The sequence below is a fragment of the Lissotriton vulgaris genome, chromosome 8 (genome assembly GCF_964263255.1).
Source record: "Lissotriton vulgaris chromosome 8, aLisVul1.2, whole genome shotgun sequence".
NCBI classification, from domain to species: Eukaryota; Metazoa; Chordata; class Amphibia; order Caudata; family Salamandridae; genus Lissotriton; species Lissotriton vulgaris.
In genome coordinates, this window is record NC_141696.1 from 1,327,924,966 (window position 1) to 1,327,950,768 (window position 25,803).

At 47.3% G+C, this 25,803-nt stretch overlaps 1 protein-coding gene across 3 annotated transcripts in view; it reads right to left on the bottom strand.

Annotated features, from left to right (window-relative positions):
- The window catches only part of DYNC2H1 (dynein cytoplasmic 2 heavy chain 1), a 1,560,829-nt gene that overhangs the window by 813,506 nt on the left and 721,520 nt on the right, over window positions 1-25,803 (bottom strand). For all 3 annotated transcript variants that reach the window (XM_086935265.1, XM_086935264.1, XM_086935263.1), the window contains exons 51-52: window positions 24,382-24,495; window positions 21,323-21,465 (exon numbers count right to left, since the gene is read on the bottom strand). In XM_086935265.1, coding sequence (XP_086791391.1) covers window positions 21,323-21,465; window positions 24,382-24,495 — 257 coding nt within the window. The remainder of the gene's footprint in view (window positions 1-21,322; window positions 21,466-24,381; window positions 24,496-25,803) is intronic.

The window sequence follows — 25,803 nt, forward strand, 5'->3', positions numbered from 1 at the left end:
TCTTCAAGAATTAATAGCCATGAATTCATAAATTCTCCAGGACCGTAAGGTACTGAAAAGAGAATTAGGTACATACCTCAATAAGACTAGTAACATTTACCCTTAGGCAGAAAAACATATGCAGGAACATTGTAGAAGGATATGAAGGAAATCTTCTTATCCCAAAAAGATCTCCTACTATGTAGTGCATGACTGAAAACAGCCTTAACCGCTTCAGACACTACTTCTCAGACAGTCTAAGGCATTGAGCTTATACCACTGTGTTCCAAGATTGAACAAAGAAATTACCTATGCCCTCCAAGAAAGGAGTGATCTACAAACCCTGATATTCCAAAGAAAACAATCATGGTTGTACAAAAATTGAAATGCTCATAATACATATACAGTCAAGTAAAGAAAACGAACTGCACAAAATACCCTGGTTAAGAAAAAACACACAGAAGTGAAAGGTAGCACCAAAGAAAACTAATGGCTGGGAGCCCACCATAATGACCCCTCAAGGGCATATAATATAGTCCAAGAAGGACCAATGCAATAGCAAACAAATAGACTACATACATTTATATTATTATATTATATTATATTTTTTCAATTTATAGGGCGCAACAGCTACCCAAAAAGGGTTTCCCGGCGCCTAGACACAGCTAGTTTGAGGACAGAAAAAGGGGGGAAATGGCTGTTGAGTGTTATTGTTCAAATAGCCAGGTCTTAACAAGCTTTCTGAACCTGATGTAATTTTCTTCCTTCCGGATGAAGGGAGGGAGCGTGTTCCAAAGGGAGGGTCCCAGATGGGCAAAGGATCTGCCGCCTGTTCTCGCCCGTTTGAATCTCGGAACGCAGAAAAAGGCTGCCGTCTGCGACCGAAGGTTTCGCTTGGGAGTGTAGAGGTAGGCGAGGGTTTGAAGATATTTAGGTGCTGTACCTGCTTTAATTCTGAACATATAGTTCAGGGCTTTAAAGCGGATTCTGTTTTCAACCCTGAGCCAATGGAGTTTCCGACGATGGTTCGAGACTCCGGAGTTTTGGGGAATATTGCATAGTAGCCGAACTGCTGCGTTTTGCACCACCTGCAGTCGGCCGACTACAGATTTGTTTGCGCCCAAGTACAGAATGTTGCCGTAGTCAAGCCTTGATGTAATGAGGGCATTGACTACGGTCTTTTGCGTGGACAAAGACAGCATCCAGAGGATCTTCCTCAACCATTTAACTATGGTGAGGCATAGGCCAGTTACTTTACTGGCCTGTTGGTTCATGGATAGGAAATTGTCCAGAATGAAGCCCAAATTTCGAGTGTGGGTCACCGGAGTAGGAAGGGCGCCCATCTGGTCAGGCCAGTGTACGGGATTCCACAGATCTTGATCTTTTCCCAGGACCAGTATCTCCGTCTTGTCGCCGTTTAGTTTTAACTGTTTTTTTGTCATCCAGTTCAGGATGTTAAGGAGTCCTTCTTTGAGTAACGAAGGGGAGTGCGGACAAGATTCGGATAGGGAAAAGATGATTTGGGAGTCGTCGGCATAGTTCATAAGAGTGAGACCCGATTGTTCAACAAGGTCGGCCAGGGGTTTGAGATACAAATTAAAGAACAGAGGGCTAAGAATAGACCCTTGGGGCACTCCATGGGATGCAGGCAGGGTGTCCGAAACGGCTCGTGAAGATGTAATCTGGAAGGTTCGCTTTGTCAGGAAGGACCGGATCCAATCCAGTGCCTTTCCTCGTACACCATTTTTGTACAATACTTTGATAAGTGTCTCGTGGGAGATGGTGTCGAACGCCGCACTCAGGTCTAATAGCACGAGCGCGACCGTCTGACCTTGATCAAGTAGCTTTCGGATGTGTTCAGTGACTCCAAGCAGGGCGGTTTCTGTAGAGAAGCCAGCCCTGAAACCAGATTGTGATGGATGTAGGAGAGAGTTTTCTTCTGCGAAAGTAGCTAAAGCAGAATGTACGTGTCTCTCCAAACATTTGGAAAATGCCGGGAGCAGGGATATGGGTCTGTAATTGGCGAGGATTTCCGGGTTTGCAGTCGGTTTTTTCAGAAGGGGCGTAACCATGGCATGTTTCCATAAGGCTGGGACAGTGGCAAGATCAAGGGATGAGTTTAGAAGATTTGCAATGATCTCCAATGAGTTTTCACCAAGTTGTTTAATGATTTTGATAGGGATGGGGTCCCTGGGGGAGCCGGATTTTATGGTTTTAAGAATTAATTTCAGTTTGTCTACTGAAAGAGCAGGCCAGGATTCCAGTAAGTTGTCACCAAGGGATGTTGGTGCTGAGTCAGAGGGAGAGGATAGTTCTGTATTTTTTGCCTTGATATCTAGGATGATTTTATCAATTTTCTCAGTAAAAAAGCATGCTAACGCCTGACATTGTTGAGTATTTAATGGGGGTGCAGCAGCTGTAGTGTGTGCACCAGCCTGCTCTTTAACTTTGTTGAAAAGGGTTTTTGGCATATTTGTGGCTTCCACAATAGTTTTTGAGACGAAAGCAGCTCTTGCTTTTGCACAGGCCGTGTGATAAAGATTCCTGGCTTCCTGGTAGCTTCTTTTTGCATCAGGGGCGTAATTCTTACGCCATTTGCGTTCGAGCGCCTTGCATCTGGATTTTTCGATCTTTAGGCTATCATTATACCATGGAGCCGGAGGGCGGTGTCTACTCCCTTTGATGCAAGTAGAGGGCAAACATTTGTTAGCTGCATCGCTAAGCCAATTTTGCGCTTCAGTTGCTAGGCAATCCATGTTAGAGCTACAGCTAGGTGGGTTTTGTTGTAGTGCTAAGTTTAGCAGTTCTAGGTCTACTAGCTTCCAGTTGTACACATGCCAGCTAGTCAATAGACAACCAATACTCCACATAGAGTAAGGGGTATACCATAAAAGGTATGAAACTAAGCTCCTCATCAGAGTAAAATAAAGAACAAAACAGCTGTGCAGCTGCAAAGATCATCCAGAGATCAAAAATAGTCAACACCGGAGGCAAACTCTCTCCCAATAAGAAAGAAGTAGTGCTTAATACTTTAACACTACAGGCACAACAACAACAGAGGCAGGAAATAAACCTTTACCCAACTTAAAGATCCACAACAGCGGCTGTATAAAAGGGAAGCAAAAGACCTGAAATACCATATTACAAGTGCATGAAGGGTCATGCCAATCTCAGGAATCTCAACTCCTGAATCAGTGGTGTAAAAATCAGACAGACTGAGTTGCACAAGTTACTACTTGTAAGGAATCTATCACTAATAATGTCTCTTACAGATATATCGTTACACAAGCAGTAACTTGTGCATCTGAAAGAGACACGTTAGTGATAGATTCCTTATCTTAGAACAGATACCCCAGCAATACCAACCCCGGTGGTGGGTCTGAGAACAAAATGACACAAGAAAGTCACAGAGAACAGAACGGCCAAAGAAGCAGTCTCTCCAGACTTGACTGTCAAGGCAGTAGCATGGGCGTCCGCAGAAATTTTTCCAGGGGGGCTAACCTGGCAAATGAAGGGGAGTGGCTAATGTTAGTCAATAGGGGCGGGGCTAAAATGGCAGACAATCAGGATCGGGTAATGCTCAGGCCAAGCTAAGAAAAACAAGCATTGGCATAGCCAATAGGTCTCGACTTAGGGACCTTATAAGTATTTAGTTATGTAGCAGGTCCCAAAGGCGAGACCTACTGGCCATGCCAATGCTTGTTGTTATATCTGGGCAAGTTGAGAGGCTAGGCTAACAATCCACTCAATACAGCCACCCAACAATCTTGCAGATTGCTAATATCGTCCATCCAACAATCTTGCAGTTTGTGAGTACCGTTGACCCAACAATCTCACACCTCAATACCATCCGCCCAACATTCTTGCAGCTTGCGAATTCTGTCCACCCAACACAATCAAAGTTTTCCGAGGTTATTCTTCTAATGGCTATAAAGAATCATCCACCCAACAACTAAACAAACCGCTTTCCAATACAAACCAACCTGCAGCTATTTCCACAGGCACACACGTAACGATTCTCAATACCACCCACCCATTAGCTTACTAACACCAGCACTTTGTTAGCTCCCTGATGTCATCTACAAATGAATGTCACAACTCCTAATAAACAAACCAGCAAGTGAACAATTCTCGATAAATCAGTCTAGTGGACACAGTGCGCTGATACAACCATGTAACAGCTTCCCATCAGCCTAATCACTTGATATCTCATCAATGTCCCAGGTTCCAATCCACCTATATACCACCCTCACCTGCTGCTACCCAGAGAGCTTTTCAATCCCAACCACCCGTGAACAATCCCAACAAACTGTCCATCCATCAGCTGAACTGATCCCTAACAGCACGACCAGGCTTCACTCACACAGCATGGATGACGTCTGGGTGTGTGTCTTACAACACCACAATACCATTGAGCCATCCAATGACAACCCCCCCACATACCATCATTCAGGACCCTGAGAACATCCACCAACTAAACCGTACGCCGATGCCATGCCCCACCCATTAAACAGCACCACTGTGATGGCACGGTAAGCAGAAGAAGGATGGATTTAACCCAGATCTCTTGACTGGGGCCAAATGTTTTGATTTGTTCTGCATTCCGTCTTTTGCATCCTACATCCTTGACACACACCTGGCACTCTATTGCACCCCTCCCCCAGCGGAAGCAGCACTGCTACTGTGTTATCCTACATCCTTCACACACACCTGGCGCTCTCCTTGCACCCCCCCCCCTGAAGCAGCTGTGCTGCTGTGTTATCCCACATCCTTCACACACACCTGGCACTCTCCTTGCACTCCCCCCTACCCCTTCAGAGGCATCAGTGCTGCTGTGTTATCCCTCAGTAGGGACAGGGAAGAATCAGGGTTTGAAACGAGGTGTAAGTGCTTGCACAAGAGCCTGAGCAGAGACAAGACAGTCAACAAGGTAAGAGTCGAGAACTAGAACCAGAGAGTTCTCTATCACCCGCAGCAGGGTCAGGGCAGCATAAGAGTGCAACAAAGTGTGAGTGGGGGCGCCTATCCCCGAGCAGAAACAAGACAGGCAACAAGGTAAGCGCCCCACCTTGCCGCCCCTGCGGAAGCCCATGGGCAGTAGTTAGCGTGCGTAGCGAGGCCCACGTAGCTGTCTGACAAGTGTCCTGCAAGGGAACGCCACGTCCCAAGGCAGTAGTGGCTGCAGTTGCCCTGGTCGAATGGACACGCAGCCCCACAGGAGGTTCCTTCTTGGCCAAGGAGTAACATGCTTTGATGCACAGAGCGACCCACCGAGAAATGGTCCGTTTGTGCACTGCCTGACCTTTTTAGGCGCCCACGTAGCCAACAAAAAACTGATCATCCACCCGGAACTATTGTGTGCATTTCGGATAGAAAGAGAGTGCACGTTTTGGGTCCAGACGGTGGAGCATCTCTTCCTCTTTTGAAGGATGCGGAGGAGTAAAGAACGTGGGCACGGTGATGGTCTGCCCGATGTGGAAGGACGTGAAAACCTTTGGCAAGAAAGAAGGACGAGTCCTCAAAACCACCTTGTCCAGATGAACAGAAAGAAAAGGAGGTTTAGAAGAAAGAACCTGGACCTCACTCACTCTTCTGGCAGCGGTGATAGCTACCAGGAAAGCCGTCTTGAGAGTGAGAAGACACAAAGTACAGTTATGAAGGGGCTCAAAGGGAGAGCACATCAGGTAGGTGAAGCAAGATTTAAAGTCCCATTGAGGCATTATGAAAGGCACGGGAGGAATCGCGTGTGTAATGCCTTTGAGGAAGCGATTAACAACCGGGGACTTAAAAAGAGAAGGCTAATCTGGAAGCTGTAGGAAGGCGAAGATGGCCGAAAGATAGCCTTTGATAGCGCCCTGAACAGAGCTCTGCTGGGCCAAAGAGAAGGAACAGAAGGACCTTGGAAAGAGGGTCATAAAGGGGATCTTTGCTGTGCACCATGCCACAAATTTGTTCCACCTGCAGGCAAATACCGTTTTAGTGGAGGGACGTCCAAGTGGCAGCCCCATCCCAGGAGGGATGCATCCGTCACCACTGTGTGCTCCGGTTGGGGAAGGGAGAGGGATCTGCCATTGACCCAATCGCGATTCGTAAGCCACCACTGTAATTGTTGTGCAGTGCCCTCTAAGATCGGACAGGTTTCCCTGATGTTGTATCCACTGGAACTTCAGGTCCCACTGCAGAGCTCGCATATGCCATCTGGAATGTTGCACTAGCAGATGCAGGAGACCATCAGACCCAGGAGGGTCTACTGACAAAAACCCGGGATAGAGGCTGAAAGATCGGAATCATAGCCTGAATATCCCGAACTCGCTGCTCGGGAGGATAAAGCCAAAACTGTGTTGAATCCAGAACCGTTCCGTGAAGAGGAGCGTCTGAGAGGGAACCAGGTGCGACTTCGGCACGTTAATGGAGAACCCCAGCAAATGCAGGAGGTCGGCTGTAGTCTGGAGGTGGGAGACGAATGCCTGGGGCGAGCCCGCCTTCAGCAACCTGTCGTCGAGATAGGGGAAGACTGAAACCCCTGATCTGCGCAGATGAGCTGCGATCACCGCCATCACTTTCTTGAACACCCGAGGAGCACTGGTAAGGCCGTAGGAAAGCACGGCAAACTGAAAATGCTCTTGGCCTACCGTGAACTGCAGGTAAGGTCGGTACCACAGGGATATGAAAATATGCGTCCTACAAGTCCAATTCTAACATCCAGTCTCCAGGGTCGAGGGCAGCCAAGACCTGAGCTAGAGTCAATATCTTAAACTTCTCCTTCCGGAGGAAGTGGTTGATGTTCCTGAGGTCCAAAATGAGGCCAAAGCCCCCTTTCTCCTTGGGGACCAGAAAGTAGTGGGAATAACAACCACGCCCTACTTCTGGCCCAGGAACGTGCTTGATGGCCCCCTTGGTCAAGAGAGCCGTGACTTCCTGCTGGTGAAGTGCAAAATGGTCCCCCGATATGCGGTGGAATTGAGGTGGCCTGGCTGGAGGGGCAGTCTGGAAGGGGATGGAGTAGCCCCTTCAGAAGATTTGCAACACCCACCTGTCGGATGTAACGAAACCCAGTAGGGGAGGTGATGATCAATCCTGCTACCCACCGGCGTGGGGTGTACCCCAAAGCTCGGACTAGGAAGGCTTTGAGGCAGATGCTTTAGGAGTGGAGGTGGATTGACCTGCACGTTGACCCCTGTCCCGCGGCGGCGGTACCACGTCTGCGCTGAGGGGGTTCTGCGCAGGCTTTTGACTGAATGAACGTGCCGGGTCGCCCTTTCCAAGGCCACGAAAGGAACAAAAAGCAGACTGCGCGCATGGTGGAGAGACCCAAGGACTTGGCCGTAGCACGGAAGTCCTTAAAACGCTCCAGGGCACTATCTGCCTTATCGCCATACAGCCGAGTGCCATCAAAGGGCATGTCCATAAGAGAACTTTGACCATCCCCTGAAAATCCAGTGGACCGCAACCAGGCATGGCAACGGAGGGCAAATGTCGTGGAAATCGCCCTACTTGCGAGTCCGCGGTGTCTAGTCTACACTGGATGGCGAACTTTGCTGCATCTTTCCCCTCAGCAACAGCTCAGAAAAGCACTGTCCGAACCTTCTCCGGAAACTGAGGCAGCATCTGAGCACTGTGTCCCACACAGCGTGGGAGTAGCGGCCCAAGAGGCATGCAGTGTTCACCGACTGCAGCCCTAAGCTGGGAGCTGAACTGTTCCAGCTTCTTTGATTCCTTATCAAGGGGAGCGTTAGGGAATGCGCTTTGGGAAGTGGAGGCCTGGATGACCAGGCTCTCCGGGTGAGGGTGGGTTGTCAAAAAAGCAGGGTCACCCGGGGCCTGGCGATGATGCCGGACTACTCTTTTATCCAGGGGAACCCCTGTGTTTGGTCTAGACCAGGTGCCCATCAATACGTCAGTTAACGCCTCATTGAAGGGTAGCAGGGGCTCTATAGAGCTTGCTGCCGGCTGAAGGACTTCAGTGAGGAGATTCGTTTTGAGGGTTACCGTAGGCAGGTCAAGGGCCTCAGCTGCCCTATGGAGCACCACAGTGTATGCGGCGCCCTCCTCCATAGCCAAAGCAGGAGGAGAAAGAAAACCAGGGTCAGAGGAGAGGTCAAGGCCACCTGCATCCTCCAACTTGTCCGTTCATTCCTATTCCGACCCACACTGCCGTGTGAGAGGGTCCTTGGACCCCTCCCATTCGTCCCCTTCCTCCACTGCCTGTGGAACAGGTTGCGGCGGTGTGGGAGGGACAGGGGAATATAAAGGGTTGATGCCGGTCTGGCTCCGTAATCCAATTAGGGTCCCAACCATGGGCAAAATTGTCCAGGAACCCGGGCAAAGGCAGTGGTGGAACGAACGGCACCCATTGTGGCACAGAGAACGGTGCCGCTGGCGGCGCCGGGGCCGAAGTCGCCGGCGGAGGACCATGTGGCACTGGAGCCACCGGCAGCGGACCTTGCGGCGCCGAAGCCGCCGGAGGGAGGGCCCTCAGTTGAGACAGTGGGGCCCAAAGGCAAACCGGCAGGAGCCCAAGGACTGAAAAAGACGGCCCATGGCAGCAAGAAAATCTTGCACCTGGGCAGGAGTCGCCGACGGACCCGGATAAGGTGGGTAGACCGTGGGACTCACAGTTCCAAAGGAGCAGCGGAGTGGTACCCTCGGCCCCCTCGTCTGCATCCGGAGACCGACAGGAGGACGTCGGAGAGTGTACAAGCTTCTTCGACTACTTCTTATGACGTCGCTTAACCGTTTCAGAGTGTGAAGACTTCGTCCCTGAGTAGCGATGATGATGGCTCCGCAGATGGTCTCTCAATTGACCCATGGACCTCTAATGGCGCGCAGGTAACTGCCGGGCCTCCAGCAGCTTACGGGACTGCTCCTCTAAAGCATTCGGAGCCATGGCCAGACAGTCGGAACATGTCCGGGAGTCCTGGTCGCGCTCCAGACAGTAGAGACAGGCGCCATGGAGGTCAGTCACTGACATTGTTCGGCGACAGGCCCAGCAGGATTTAAACCCAGGCATCCCTACGTGGCACCAGGAGTCAAAGACTCAAAAATAGAAGACAAAAAGTCTCAAAAGATTAGTCAAAATGTAACCAGGGTACGTGCTCTAACCGGATCTGTGCTTGCTGGTGCGGAAAAAACTGACGTCAGCGGGCATGGGTGGCGCCTAAGTCGTCTCTGTGAAGTAATCTCGGCGCCTACGACACCAGCGACGGACGCGGAGCCGCACAACGCCACCTTCCGATGCGCAGAGGTACTGCTGGCAAAAAACCTTCCGGATCCAGTCTGACGCCTGGGAATATTCTAAGGTAAGGAATCTAACACTAACGTGTCTCTTTCAGATAAGCACTGCAAAAAGCTGCATCAACTCAAACGTCTAAAACATGTGCATTACTCAAACAGCTCTTTGCTTGGTATCTATCTTCTGATTAGCTACTTAACTTGAGGCCTTTCCTCAACAACCTTGATGAAAGCAAGCTCAATCGGATACAACTAAGTGAAGGGAACTTGAATTCTAAGTTGTGCATCATAGGCTTTTTCACTGAAGTCGTATATGTTTGAATTTTATTTTATTTATTTAAGCATTTTTATAAAGTGTTTAACCATCCAAGCACCAAGTTGCTAAGAAATTACTGACCTAGAAATATAGATGGAAGTAATGTCAAACGTGATCAAAATGAATCAGGGCTTTAAATGTTTACAAAAATATCAGAAGGTTTGGCTCAGCAGAAGACGACAATAGAGGGAGACCACTGCAACCAAGATAAAAAAAAACGGCTGCTGAGTATGGCTTTCTTTACTTTAGGAACCTGGAGAAGGAACTGATGCTGATATGTAATTATCAACAAAGGCTGGTGGCATATAAAAGCTGAGTAAGAGATGTCATATGTTTTAGGAACTAAGCTGAGGACCTAAAGCTATTCATGTGCTTTACTGGCAACCAAGAAGCGAAGGCTGTGGTCACATGTTCTTGTCTTGATAGACCAATAATGATCCTAGCAGTTTGTCAACTCAAGACAGAGTGTGTTACAATAACTGAGTCAAGAAGAAATAAAAACGTTCATGATTTGCATTTTATGCAACAAAGAAAAGACGTTCTGGGTTATTCTCAGGATGGAGAGATGAAAGCAACAGGAACAAATTACTATTTTTAAGTGTCAGCTGAGGATCAAATTTGAGTAGAACATTCTCCTAGTCACTGGGGCTAATAAGGAAGCTGCAAGAAAGGAATAAAGGAAGCAATATCTCCACCTGATTGCTGTTCAGGTTCAAATGATTATGACTCATCAGGGCGTTCACTTTTGTCAGATATTGGAGATTGTTGCGTGTGCTTTTCTTAAATACAGAGGCATCTTTTTTAGTTTTTTTGTTAACCTTTATTGTATTATGGGGGTCATTACGATCGCGGACGGACTTGAGTCCGTCCGCGACCCCAGAGCATGAGGGAACGTCCGCATGGGCTGCGGCGTTCCCTCTGTGCAGATTAGGATGTGACCGCCTGGGTGGCGGTCACATCCTCGATTTTAACATTGCGGCGGGTGGAGCTTGAAGCTGCACCCGCAGCAATGTAAAAAAGCATGCACAGCATTTGCGTGCACAAAGCGGCAGGCACCGCGCGGTGCCTGCTGCATTGTGCACACAAATGCAGGGGGGTACCATAGGTACCCCCCATGTGCACCCCCCACTACACCTAGGGGGCCCGCAACGGGCCCCCGCAGTGCAGTTACACATGCTTTTCCACGGCGGAAAAGCCGCTGCGGAAAAGCATGTTCAAAAGCACATCCTAATCTGGCTGACGGTGTCTGAGAGACACCGTCACCATTTTAGTGCTTTTCCGCCGCGGTTGTAAGCCAGCCGCGGCGGAAAAGCTGCGGACCTAAACCATGAGCGACGCTAAGCCATCCTAATGTGGCGGTGGGTCCTGGTGGGTCCGCAGAGGATTTTCCGCATCCTCCGGGCCGGCGGTGGCTTCCGCCAGCCCGGAGGATGCGGAAAATCCTCCATCGTAATGACCCCCTATGTTTGGATACAAACAACCATCAGAAAAAAGCATCAATACCATCATACAATAATCAGACAATTGAAAAGGGTACACACCAGTATCACCAAGTAACATATCTTGTGCCGCATGGGTGATTTCTCAATGGTCAGTACATGACCAATCTGGTTCCTTTTACCCCCTTACTATCCACCTTCCCTTAATCTCTCGTTCCTCAGCTGTTCCATTCTTCTCTTAATTTTCTATTATGTATGAGATAGTATATACATTCACAGAGGTTCCCATATGTCTCTCGGCCTTATGTTAGGAAGAAGAAGATTTAGGTCTTGAATCCAGGTCTTAAATTTAGGTGCTCTGCCCTGTCCCCAACTGCAGGCAACCCTCCTTTTAGCCAATAAGAGCCCCAGCGCAACGAATTTGCTATGGGTAGCACTAATAGCCTCAGTATATCCCAGTAGAGCCATAACAGGGGAAACCGGTAGTGATATTCCAACCATCTCCCTAAGGGCCTCCAGAACCTGTTGCCAATATGGCTTGAGAGGGGCACTGTTAGACATGTCAGCCCTAGGGTGGTCTTTCCCTGTGATTTTTTGCCCTTGCCTCATTTTTTCCACCTACTTTTTGTTGGCTTTAGGACTCTGGGCACCCTCCCATTGCTAATCAATGCCAGGGTGCAGGTGCTCCCTTCCCCCAACATGGCTGGCACTGACCCCTGCTACCGCAGCGTGGTCTGTATAGGCGCACTCTAGTAGCCAGGAGCTGGCTGGAACCCTTAAACAATGTTGCCATACTAGCCTGCCAGCCTGCCCATAGCTAGAATGAGGGAAGCTCCTGGAACCTTCCAGAACAGGGGAGGTGACACCAACTGCCACTGCCAACTGCCAACTGACGCTATATAAGGAAAGGGAGGGAAACTTTCTAGTCAGTTGGGGCATCACTGACCTGGGGAACCCACACAGGAGTTTTAGGTGGGAGGGCCTAGTGAGGAACCTATGCTACTGGGAGTGACAGGATTTAGGTGCTGCCTCTTAAGCTGGGTGAGGTGTCCTAAGCTAGCCCCCTGATCTGGCCCAGTGATAGGGAACCCCAGGGTCCATCTGCAGTGACTGAGGAAAAACTCATCAAGCCTTCAACTCAACACCCCCCCCCCCCTCTTCAACTTCAAGTAACCAGCATCCAAGGGCGCAGAACCATCCAAGCGCCAAGAAAACTGTTTTCCTGTGACCAGGGACTGCTAGGGGGATCGACCAGGTACTGGACTGTGCTGCCCTGCGCAACCCCCCTGTCTGCAGTGGGCCCTTATGGCCCTACCGGTCTCCCCCTGACTGACCTGTGTGTGAGAAACGCTAAAGCCTGCACCTCCCTGCCCAGCGCTGTGTCAGAGACTGCCCAGACTGGAAGTCGCTATTGCCCTGAGCCCTGCAGCGCCCCGGGGAGTGCCCCCACATCGAGTGCCTCGAGCGCTCTCGGCGCAGTGCTGTCCCCTTGCCCCCGTTGCACTCAGGGAGTCAAGAGCGCTGCCCCGGTTGACTCACCGCCACGACCCGGAGCCGTCGCGTGAAACCCCCCCTCGGCGGCCCCCGTATGCCAGGAGAGGGCTGCCGGAATCCTCGATAGGCCGCGCTGGGCCGGAAATCACCCTCCGCTTGGAGCCCCGGCGCCCGGGTGGAGCACTGCCTCGTCCTGTCACCCTCGGCGGCCCTCGTATGCCGGAAAAGGGCCGCCGCATCGCGCACGATAGGCCGCGCTAGGCCTGAAGCCTCTGATGCCTGTGTCACGTGACGGGAGCGCCGCCGCGTCACCGGCCGCGCCCCCGCCACAGCCGCGCAGTCATTGGCTGCCTGCCCGGGCCTTCCCTGCCGCGCCCCGGGGAAGCACCATCTCGTTGCGGAGGGGGTCGTGGAGTCAGGAAGCCCCCTCCGTTCTGCGCCGCATACGGCCCCTGCCTCGTCCCCAGCGCCAGTGCCCTGAAGCTGCGCCGGCACCACGCTGGGTCAAGTGAGGCCTCGAGAGGGTTGGAACGCCCTCTTCTCCCTTGAAACCAACGCCAGGGCCCCGGAGGGCCGAAGAAGTGAGGTAACCCGCTGGGGAGGAGGGCGGTAGGCCGGGAGAGGCCCGAGGTCGCCCCTCCCCCAGGGTTAACTGAGACTGGGCCCTGTTGGCCCCCTGCTAATGTGCCTCAAGAGTTTGGAGGATTAAACACTTCCCCTTCTGCACCATATTTACAAGCCTGAAATGTGCATAGTGCACCATATTTATAAGCTGAAATGTTCATAGTGCACCATATTTTCAAGCCTGAAATGTTCATAGATCACCATATTTACAAGCCTGAAATGTTCATAGTGCACCATATTTACAAGCTGAAATGTTCATAGTGCACCATATTTACAAGCCTGAAATGGGAGGGAGATTCGCTACACTGTACTGAATTTTCTTGCAGAGGTGGGCTTCCCTAGTATTCTGATGATCTGATCTAGGTCACAAGCCGACCTGTATTCACAAGAAGAAAGGCTTGTCACTGATGACTAAAGGCTGTGTTCTTTGGAGTTCCTTGTTAGACTGATAAGTACTTGCCGATATGTTTTATTACCTTCTAGGAAAAGCGTCCATGAGGGGATTGATGTATTACTTAAACGCATTACTATAGTCGCTTCTTGTAAGATCCTCCAGGTTTATACAATTACCCCTTTGCCTGTCAAAGAGTCTGATGCGACAGGCGGGGTTAGTTAGTGTTTCATTGCTAGATGAGCTGGTTATTATTTTAATAAAATGTTCACCCATTCATAGGAAATGCAACCTGAACGTGATTCATGAAATGTCTTAATGAAATGCTTACCTAAAATACTGATATATTAATAATGCATCGCTCTATTTGAAAGCCTATATAAAAGATCTTGATTTCTTTCAAATACAACTACTGGTGTGGTCTCCATTATTGCGCCACTGTGTGTTTCATTGGATGTGTGTGTTAAGTGGCTGCTTTACATGCAAGCCCCTGGCTACCTTCCTGCTCGAGCCATGCTACCCCCTTAAGAGCTGGTGGTCCCAGTTCTTACAGGCACACTCCTACGCAAGATACAGGAAGTATGCATCCTCGTGCCCACACCTGTCACATCTATTATCTATACGCAACTTTTCCCTGTCCATCTTCGCCGGTGTGTAGTATAGGCGATGGAGAAATTTATAATCAATGATCTGTAAACGACTGTTAGCTGAAATGTTTCCCATTTAGTGGCAGCTATATGTACATTGTTAATTTGATAGGGGTATGCCCAGATCTGCTTCCCATCGAGTTCTGGAGGTAGTGGATGTTCGTATCCAAGATGCCTGTGTGCTACAATATGATTCAGAAAAGGGGGTGGTGAAAAGGGGGTGGTTCAGAAAAGGGGGTGGTGATGAACAGAGTGTCTGAATTAAGCAGACCACTCTCACCCAGTCCAAAGATCAGGGCTTGATCCATCACCGTTATTTATCTCACTGCACCATCCCAGCTCAGAACCTGGCTATATGCAAATCAGTCTGTCCCTGGCCCAGTGCATCATGGGAACAGGGCAGACTAAACTACCAAGCCAATTCTTCACCAGAAAGGAGACAAGCTACCAGGGACCGGTTTATTTATAATCAATGATCTGTAAACGACTGTTAGCTGAAATGTTTCCCATTTAGTGGCAGCTATATGTACATTGTTAATTTGATAGGGGTATGCCCAGATCTGCTTCCCATCGAGTTCTGGAGGTAGTGGATGTTCGTATCCAAGATGCCTGTGTGCTACAATATAACAGTGAGACTGCGTGCGACGGGGTGAGCTTTGTAAAATTGTACGTAGTGGGCCAAGTGTGGGCGGTTCGCTAGGAAAATCAGGTGTTGATGCCTTACCGCTCTGGCGTAACCTCACATATAAGAACAGTTCCATTGGTGTAGGTTCACAGTGATGGAAGAACTGTTCCTTGCTCTCAAAAGTTACTTTGTTATATAATTTGCCCCATGTGTTCAACTTGTACTTCTGCAACATTCGTCTACCTCCTACTAGGGTCGGATTCTGTGCAATTTGTTATCTTGGTGAGTATAGCATTGGCATCTCTAGTCTGCTAGCGATGCCCCTCCATGCGGTATTCGTACAATCAACCGTTTTGTGGTCCAAGTCTCTAAGTTTCGGTTTATGCACTGTAAAGCCAGCTACTGGGGTGAGGTCCATTTACCCTTGCTCAAAGGCTAAGTGTGGCATGTATGGAGGTGGTTGAAACTAATATGTGGCGAATTGCGCTTATGCACATAAGTAATATAAGCACATGCCGGTGCTTCAAAGCCACCCTGTGCAAAGGGACGCGTCTATATGCCCCAATGAAGCCTGGGTTCTTACCCTCCCCACACCAGCCTGGTCAGTTGTGATAAAAGTGCTTTACAAAATTTGCCACCCGGATTGAATGGTATATTTATGAAGAGGTACAATAGTTTGGGTACTTTTATCATTTTGATCAGTGATATGTGCCCTGCCATGCAGATGGGTAATGTGATCCAGCGCGTAATCTTGTCAGTCAGTGATGTCAGGGTTTGCCCATAATTAGCACGCATAAGTTTGGTTTTGTCTCTAGTGATTGTTACTTCTGAATATTGCATCTCCGCCTGACACCACACTATAGGGTAGTCCAGAGGATGCGGGTGAGTGGCCTTCGTGACGGTAAAGACCGGCGTTTTCTCCCAATTTACCTTAATCTCTGCGATCCCTCGAATGCAATGAACTGCACAGTATTGGATTAAGACTGATTTGTGGGTTTTGGACATAGAACATAATGTCATCCGCATATAGAGATACTAGCATCTTCCTCGTGGGGTATCGGATCGTATGCTCTTGGTATTTCTGGGGCAGTTTGGCTGCACAGGGTTCTACCGCAAATGCAAATAATAAGGTTGAGAACGGGCAGCCCTGCCTGGTCCCCCGTGATATTGAGAAGGGGGGAGATTGTACACCATTGAACAGCGCTCTGGCCTGTGGCTGCTGGTACAAAAGCTGTATCCAGTCAAGAAATCCAGATGGAATCCCCATGCGTCCTAGGTCCCCAGTAGGTACCCCCACTCCATCGAATCGAATGCTTCGGCAGCATCTAAAAAGACTGCCAACGCTTCTAGGTCCAAGTTCACATCTTGTAGTATCTATGAATAGAATGTGGTAAAAGTCTGCATAATATTAACATTGTCCTTATGTACATTATCATTTGCATCTCGTATTTCCAACACATAATTGGCAAATCTAGCTAGGGTGGTAGATTTGATTGGCTAATGCCCTCCCTGGCCTTTCTCCTTCCCCATATCTGCATGCTCTAAAGTACCGTCTGCAAAATAGACATTCCCTTTCTGCTGTTCCCAGGAACTCTGTCAATTTATCTCTGAGGGCGACTTGTGTGGCTCCTGTGGGGGAGCTCAAGAGCTCTCTTGCCAGTGTCTTAAGTTCTATTTCTAGCCAGGTGAGGTTACCACAGATATCTCACAACACTCCTTCTCCCTTTGCACTGCATATTCCCCGGATGGTGACTTTAACCGCTTCCCACACTGTGGTGAGGCGGGGGACCGACATGATATTGCATTTGAAAAAGTCCTTTAAATATTGCCTCACTTCCGTCTTAAAGGCAGAGCCTAGTAAGGCCATTGGAGGTAAAGACCAGTTTGAATGTAGTATGCAGTCCCCCAGGGGTGGGGGCGAGGGGGGGTGGGGTCAATGCACTCTGTACCAGGAAATGATGGAGAGAACAGAGGGAACGAGGTTAGTGATAACCAAGAACAGAAAAATATGAGGGGGAGTTTGTAATTGTCCAATAGGGATCTCCTTCCGGGGTGTTTATTACCAGGAGGGGCACTGCCACCAGCTCCCTTCCGTGTACGGAATGGGAGGCCCGGGTGTCTTTTCATCAATGTCCCAATACCACCATATGGTCTGGCTCACGGGCATTCAGTAAAGTCTAAATGTGTTCCAATTTTGCGCTGCCCATTATTTCGAGTCTCTCTGTGAGTGCGAGATAGCCCCAAGTACAGACCAGTTCTTCCTGCTTGACATCATGTTTATCCTTGTTCCGATAGTGAGGACGATGCGTGTCTCGGTGATGTTTCCGGATCTCTGCAAATAGAAGTTCTGTTAACACGTTTCAAGTACTCCTCCACCTGTTGCGGGTTAGTGTAAAAAAAATTCCTTTCCTTGGTGTGTGAGCCAAAGACGCGCCGGATATAGCATGGCATAGTCTATTTGGGCTAGCCGTAATTTCTTTTTAAATGGCGCAAATTTCTTGCTGGCCTTTTGCACCACTATTGTAATATCCATTCCATGCTGTTTCCCTCAAATTCCAGCTGCTTCTTCTCTCTGGAGAGGCAGAGGGCTGCATCCCTGTCTCAGTAATTGAGGATCCGAGGGATTATCGGTCTCGGGGGAGGAGGAGGAGGCTCAGCAAGCGGTGTGCTCTTTCGACCACTAATTGTGCAGACAGGGCTTCTATTCCAAACAGCGTTTTGAGCATACGTTCTACATACTCCTCCATTCACCCCAAGTTGATGCTCTCTGGTACTCCCATGAATCGCACATTATTACACCGCAATCTCTCTTCTTTATCTTCGTCTTTAGCAGCAATAACTTTCAAAAGATGCTCCATTTGTAATAGTTCTTTCTTTCTCCCATTTGATGTGTCCTCTAATTCAGATATCCCATGCTCTGCTTCCTGTAGCCTGCCATCATGCTTTTCCAGCTTTTGCCCCAGGAAGTCAACATGGGTGCATATTGAATCCATCTTGCCATCTATTGACACAAGGCTGTGCTTCATAGTCCTCAGGAGTGTCTTCACGTCATCGCCAGCAGAGTCTTGGTTGGCAAGGGATTTTTTTTCACCATCTCTTTGTCAGTATCTCTTGATTGGGACCTCGTTGCTCTCCGGGGCTCAAAGGAAAGCCTAGATGGCTTGCCCTCCTCTTTTCCCATATACTTCTTTCTCCTCTTTTCTGTCAACCTTTCACTGTTCTCTGCATCAGCTGATACACCTCCTCTCCCCAAGGGGGTAGCCAGGAGCGGGGATCCTTAAAGGTCCTGTAGGGGCTTCGTCCCTCTTAGCGTTGCCTCATGTCTTGCCCCAACAGAGAGTCTCTTTAGCACAGTACCAAGATGTCGTGGTATGGTGTTATGGGTTTGCTACACCATGTTGTTCCGCTGAATCTAGGTGCAGCCGGGGACCTCCACTTACCCCCCAAGCATAGTCACATAGTGCACGGTCTTCTGGTACTTTCCTAGGATACTGTGCGCAGAGTCCCCTTCTGCGCTCCTCCACAGTCTGGATAAATATGCTACTGCTGCCGGTGGTGACCCCAGTCAGTAAGCAGCACGATGCAGCGGGGAGGAGGAAGGGGCTGCCAGGCACGTCATCGCCCCGTGCAGCTTCTCACCTGCGGCGCTCGCCTTTCGCCCGCCTTTCCCCCTGGGCGAACTGCTTCTCGGAGGACCCCGGCACTGGCGGCGCTGCTCTCCTGTGGGAATCCTGTGGATATTTCCGGTCTTCCTCCTGTTTGCCTGCATGAGACGCAATGGTATCAGCGGTCTACGGCAACCTCTTCCACTTGTTGGCCCCGTATCAAGGCCTACTCTCCAGCCCAGCGCAGCGCCCTTGTAGGCCGCAATGCCTGTGCCAGGCCTCCACCAGCTCTCTCGTTTCTCGCCACCTCCGGAGGGTAACTGTAGCCCTACAGTAGCCGCTTTACTCAATGCTGATCCAGTTTGTTTTTGGCCCCCCCACATGGGTGTATGGGCAGGATTGTGTCAATTTAAGAGCCGGGGCAGCGGGAGCCTCACAGATGTGTGCCTATATTGTTTGGGCGCCCCCTGGCGCCATCCAAATACACTGGAATTTTTAATATGATTTGACTATTGTCTTCACACAGAATAAGGAACAGCCAAACAAGTGAAGTAATAAAGTCAAGGGAAGAACATATAAGTTGTAGAGAAGTGGAGATAAGATGAAGACTTGATGCACCAATGATACAAACAAGGGGAGAACCATATTTGGAGTTTGGTTATTAAGAAAGTCCAGGAATCATGCACACAGAGTGCCCTGAATTTAAAGGCCACTTAACTTATCTACTAGGATCTGGTGGTTTGCTCTATCAAGTGTTGCTGACACGTCAAGCAGAATAAATGCAGATGACTGGGTCATGTCATGGAATGTCTAAGTTCATATAATGCAGCCAGTGTCACGCAATAATTTTCTACAGTGTGCAAGAATCACAGAACACTTGATTTCTTTCACTATTAGGCATTAAAGGGTAATTCTGAGATCACAAAATGCAGATAACCATGCCAAGGTATCGGAGTAAAACAGTACCAGAATGTATGGAAGCGTTTAAAAAGCCCAATTAATAGAGAGCTTTAGTAGAGAAAGAAACCCTGCAGCATACTGCGTATATTGAAGCCTGAAAAATGTGAAGACATATGAAGTGATATGTAGTCAGATAAGCAGCACTATGAAGCTAATTGAAAATAGTACACTGGTGCTGTAAGAATATAATGACAGAAATGTAAGAATAAAGAACCTAGGTCAATCTACTATCTGTGGTAACAGTGAAAGAATGGAAATAGACCAAATTTAAAACTGAAACTCTTAACCAAAAAGGTTTTTCAGAGCAGCATGAACTACAGCTGTATCTGTTCTGAAACCAAGCTTAGCAAACATATGGAAAGTTTTCCAAATAGTAGCTTTACCTATGTCAGTAAGGGGGACTTTTCTCATCCATGCTGTTCTAGCAGTTTTGGGTTTCAACAGTGGAAACCACTACAATGCATGCATTTACTACACATGCACTACAGCGACTAAGTTCATTATGAATATTTACAAACAAACAAGTTAGTTACCTTCAGTAACGTCTTATCTGGTAGAGACTCTATCTGGCTGCACATTCCTTACCTAAGAATAATCCCCAGCCGTCAGACTGGATCTGAACATTTTTCGTGAGCAGGACCCCCGCAAGCCGGTAGTTGGTGTTTTTCAGCTTTACGTGGTGTCAGCAGCATTATCCGCGTCTGAAGTCAGTTTCTTTTTGCAATTTTCCACTCTAGAAGCACAGAGCCACAAATAACACAAATATGTGAAACTAAGGCCATTAAAAGAGAAGAGTCATTTACTCTGAAATTTGATTGCTGAGCGAGGTGGTTGGGTGGGTTGGTAACGATCTGCAGCTAGATAGAGTCTCTACCAGCGTTACGGAATGTAAGTAACTGGTTCATCTGATAAAGTCTTCTAGCCACAGATACCTTACCTTATAATAGATACTCAAACAAAACCTCCCCAGAGGTGGGGCAGCGACATGGATTTATACTTGAAAATCCTGCAGGACGGAACAAGCAAAGTGCCCGTCTCGCTGAACCTAACTGTCCAGGCAGTGGTGCTTCGTGAACATATGCAGGGAAGCCAGCGTTGCTGGCTGAGAAATATCCAGAAAAGGTACTTTGCAGGCTAATGCAGTGGTTGCAGCCTTGACTCTGGTGGAGTGAGCATGCAATCCTTCAGGAGGTTGCTTTTCAGGCAATGCAAAGCAGATGTTGATGCAGAGCACTATCCATTGTGAGATGGTGGGCTTCTGCACTGCCTTTCTTTTTGGCTCCGGCGTACTCCACAAAGAGTTGATCATCTCCCGGTACTCTCCTGTGAGGTCAAGGTAGAATGACAACGCTCTTTTTGGATCCAGCTGATGGAGTGTCTCCTCTTTTATTGAGAAGTGAGGCCAAGATAACATTACAGACTAAAGGTGGAAAGTCGAAAGCTGTCAACTGTCGCTGCTCATTCTCCACACATGGAGGCAAAGCGTTTTCAGGTTTGGGTACAGAATCCTGCCCTGTTGCTGCGACAGAAGATCTTCCCAAAGAAGTAGCCTGATCGGAGGGCCTGTGCTCATGCTCAACAGCTTGGGATAGCTTTGGGTACTACCAGGGAGCCTTAGACATCATAGCCCCTCTGAAAAGGGCCACTGTGCAGGAGAGGGCAGCTCCTGCCCCCAGGTACTCAGATACCCTCAGAAAGGAAAAGTCCCTGTGTAGGGTCCGTTTAATAGTACATTTGATGGAATGTGCAAAAAGGGTTAATCGTGCCATATATTTGCTCATGGTCTTAGACTACTAATCTACGCAAAATGATATACTAGTGATTTTAACAGACATAGTTAATGCTGTAACTCCATCTAAAATGAGTGTGCTACTCACGGGTGCACTATCTTTTTTAAGGGCAAATAATGGGTTCCATAATATGGGAACACTTTAGCTAATAATAATATCAACCACAAATGTAAAGTAGCAACTACAACCTGTGGCCCTGAAAAAAAGACATCATCACATACCTTTTTCATACTTCTGTCTGACCAGCCTTCCATCCACTGAACCAAGCATTTCTTATACAGGGCTGGGTTACTTTCGCAGTTTATGGTAAAATTTGGATTGGTACAATCCATAATCAAGACAACATGAAGATTCTGCTGAATTCCTGTAAAAAAATTTAATTATATGTATGATAAACAGTAAGAGTGGGTATATGTCAGTTATGAAATGATTACTATAAGGAAGTTAGAAATAGTTCTGATTCCAACTTAATGGGTACCCCTTGGAGCTATTTTCTGCTGAGAGTTGGCAGATATAGATACTGCCTACCTTACTGCTCTCTATATCGAATCTGCCTGCAATTAGAAGAGAACAAACTGTTACATACCTTTTCTAAAGTTGGTTCTAATGGAAACTGGGTTCTCTGCATATTTTTTAAAATATCCCAGTAGTAGTATGAGATCCCTGAGCTTTAAAATGCAGGTATAGCTTCAGACGGTTGCTCCTATGTCTACGGTGTGTGTTACACTGGAATTATAAATTCATGCAAAGACAGCGATATTAGGTGATCCCTGGCCTGAGCCACAACTCCCTGCCCAATGGATTTAATTTGAAGGATCTTCCAGTGTAGCGTGCATCAGAAATCCAAAGCCTTTGAAGGGAGGTCCTTAGGCAGTACAAAATTTGCAGAGGATACAATACCCATTAAAACAACATAATTATTTCTTGTAATTAATATCGTCCCTTTTTCTCCTGTAGATGCTTCATCTTGAAAAAATCCCATACTAGCAACCATAGCGGAGGACAGTCTAACGCAGAGTGGTGTATTACATATTTTCCTTATCCACTTTTACAAGATTACCTGTTTTTGAACTCACCATTGCAGAAATCGCCCTCAACTCAATAAATAAGCAGCTTTGAAGGACATGAATAGATTTAAATCGCATGGCGCGAATATTAAGTATTATACACTGGGGTATCTCTAGGCATGAAGTGATCCTGCTCCCCCTTACAGGACTGTTTGATACTATATTCCTCACCCTGCTAGAAACTAACTAGGATGTTGAAGGAAAGGCCCTCATCTTCCACTTACTAACTGCTAGCTAAAAGATTTCACAAGTAAAGCTGCCATATTTTCTGTCTGCTCAACCAATATCACCTATTAAGTCGCCCAAGCATTAGCTTTATTTCCCTCCCTTTAACATCTACATCTTAGCTCTTGCAAACATTTCAAGTGCTACAAACCAGGCTGCCATATGTATCCTGATGATATACAAATTTACATCAAAGCATTCAAAGACATTGGGTACCATTTGCCTAGATATATATATAATGTTGTAGGGCATCAACAACTGGATGAACTTGAACTGGGTTGAACAGAGGTCCTTTTCTTGACACGCTTGTTCCCACTTGGCTGGCTCTCGTCCATCAGTTTCCCACCAACTCTCTAAAAATGTCAGGCATCTGAGTGTAGTTCTTAATGCCAACACATAAATGTTCCCTCAAGTGATGGAGGTCTAAAATCGTTTCTACCATCTACATATCACTGGAACAAAGATACTGCTGCTGCTTCAAGGAATTACTGTGATCCTCACAATTGTGATCTCTAACATAGACCAAAAAATGGAATACATGCAGGCCTCACAGCCAAGCCCTAGGTTAAGATGTAACATATCCAGAACTGTGACGCCCACTTAATCTTTGGCATTAAACCCTTTGACTGTATTACTCAGGGTCGGCTAACCCTTCAAAAGCTCTCACTCAAGCTAAGTATAGAGTTTAAGACTGTAAGCCGCGTGCATAGGGTCTTCCGTCGCTGTGTCCCATCCTACTTTGCCAAACTGTTGCTGCCTTTTTAATGGACCAGCTGCCTAAGGTCAGTTGTCCAAAAAAGTGATGTTGCATATAACCGTCTAGTGCTTTGGTGGTAGTTAATTCTAAGTCAAAGCTCTACTCTCTGGAACTCATTTTCTTCCTGGCTTGAGGGCTAATGACTGGATCCAGAGTGTGGGGGCCCTCTCCCTGTACTATGCAGGGGGGGACGTGTTTTGTTACGCCACTCATGTACTGATGCTTAGAGCAAGTTGTAGATGAGTACAGGCCTTTTATTTCGCCCTTGGAGTGGAGGAAGGGGGTGGGGAGTGGAGGAAGGGGAGTGGGGAGTGGAGGAAGGGGAGTGGGGAGTGGAGGAAGGGGGGGTGGAGAGTGGAGAAAGGGGGTGGGGTGGAGGAAGGGGGTGCGGAGTGGCGGGAGGGTATAGCGGGTTAAGATTCTGCTGTGAAGAGCTTTTTCTGCTGCAATATGCAAGAGGGTGGAAGCTGGTGGCAGCAGCTGCCGGCAGCCCTGGGCCCGGTGTCTCCAGGCTTGCAATATTCAGGTTGGAAGTTTTGCAAGTTCGATAGTTCTGGGCCCCGAGACACTGGGAAACTCACAGCTGTCTCGAGTGGTACCCGATCCAGTGCTTGGAAACTTGTAATGACTCCCAGAAGGTCAAAGGGTATCTTCAGTTATCAAGGAAGATCTACATGCACAGAATGTCTTTTCAATTTGTGTTGAATCTATGGATGTTCAAAGTACTTAGAGACTTTCAAGAGAAGCCATACTCCCTTACAGTCAAAAAGAAACCAGAATGTTTCTTGGCTCAATTAGCATGGCTCGGTGAACTGAAGGCTTTGATTTCACCCTTCCTGACATTTGTTATGTTCTTCAATAGAAACATGTCTAATATCCTCAGTGTCCTATTGAGACTTGATATTAAGTTCCAGGTCCGAGTCACAACTAACATGAGTCTAACTGCAACGCAAGCACGTGGAATAACCGTTTCGAAAAGAAAAATAAAGTTTGAAAAGAAAAAAGTAATGTGCATGGTGTCTCAATCTATCATTTGTGCTCACCATGAACTACAATCGCCAGATAGCATGAGACCTTCATAATCATCTATTCTACAGCATCGCGGAATAGCAACCAAGTGAATAATCTCAAATGTTTGTTTAATTCTGCTTCAAACCATATAAGTGCCAACCCTTCTTGGCATAAATCTCATTTAAAAATAAGCTACATTAAAAAGATCATGTTTACTTACTATACGTAAAATAGTTGAAAACCGGTCCTGTAAATCCGTCTTCTGAGGCCTGGTCCTTCAACGGAGACAGAAGAGGTTCTAATTCTTCTAATGTATACAATCCTGGAACCTCACCTAAAATAGAAAAAATAACTGTTTTTAGAACTGTACTATATTCAATAATTCCATAAGAAAACAATCACAAAAGCAATGGGTTTACATTGCAATGGCTGACTTAAGAAGTTTCCAGGCATACGTTTGAACTAACTTGAAAGGGGAATGGGCACATATAATCTATATACTTACTTAGGAAGGCAGGATTTGCAGATTTTTTTATATACATAACTCGCTTACAGAAGTGAAAGATGTGCCAAGCGCTTTGATATATTCAAAATCAAAACTGTCAGTGAGGAAATGGCCAGTGGGCGTTCGCAGAAGAATGGTTTTTCGTAAACATCTAAAAAGTTGTGCTTTGTGCGTGCTTACCTACAAGTAAACCATCACCCAATATTTCCAGCCACTTATGAACTCTGTTCTGGGTAAACCATGCAAAAGTGTTGCATAAAGTTTTTAAAGTGTTTGGAAAACACCAGTTTGCCATATGTGTTTGGGTTCAGACAAGCTTTTCTACATACAATTATTTCGACTGTGAAAAAATAAATAAATGTGAAGCTTTCCATTTATTCTACAGGTATGCAAGTAGAGGTTTCTCGATATGGAGAGCAACAGACTTAAGTTGATGTACAAAGTAAAAGATAAAACGACATAACTTTCAATGACATAAGGCTCACATATTTTTTTAATTAGTGAAAAGTCCAATTTTTTTATGCTCACCTTGTTGAATTGCATTGCTAATTTTCAGGCTCTGATCACTAAAATAAGTAGAAACTGGCTAATCCCTTATTGGCATATTTAACTTTCCTACAAAGCCATGGTATATGGTGTAGAAAATACACCCATGGCATGGAAGGTTACATGCCACCACGTCACTGCAGCACATATTGTGTCACCCATTAATATGGCCCAGGAAAACATGGCTTCAGGCCTACCACTGAAGCCGGACTGCTGGAGTCTAAACCTGCAGCCCAATCTGTCAAAATGACCTTTTTCAAAGGGGATCTTAGTTTAAAATATTAATAAGCCACCCCATGTTCACTTTGTAGCCGACAAAGTAGAGTGCATTGTTTTTGAAAGTGGAACGAATAGAAATTGAATGTTACCATCTCCCTGCAGTGACCAGCTCAAAATCTATTCTTGGATTTTAAAAGTAAAGTATATTGTGGGATTATTTGCACTAGGCCAAAGAAGAAATGCTGAAATAGTGGGTACAGTACCCAAAAAGTGATGGATGGAATGCTTGAAATAATCTCAGCCACTTGTAATTACCTGGGTTGCATCCAAGTACATAATTATTTTGAAAACCTTGCAACCACAGTTTGAACG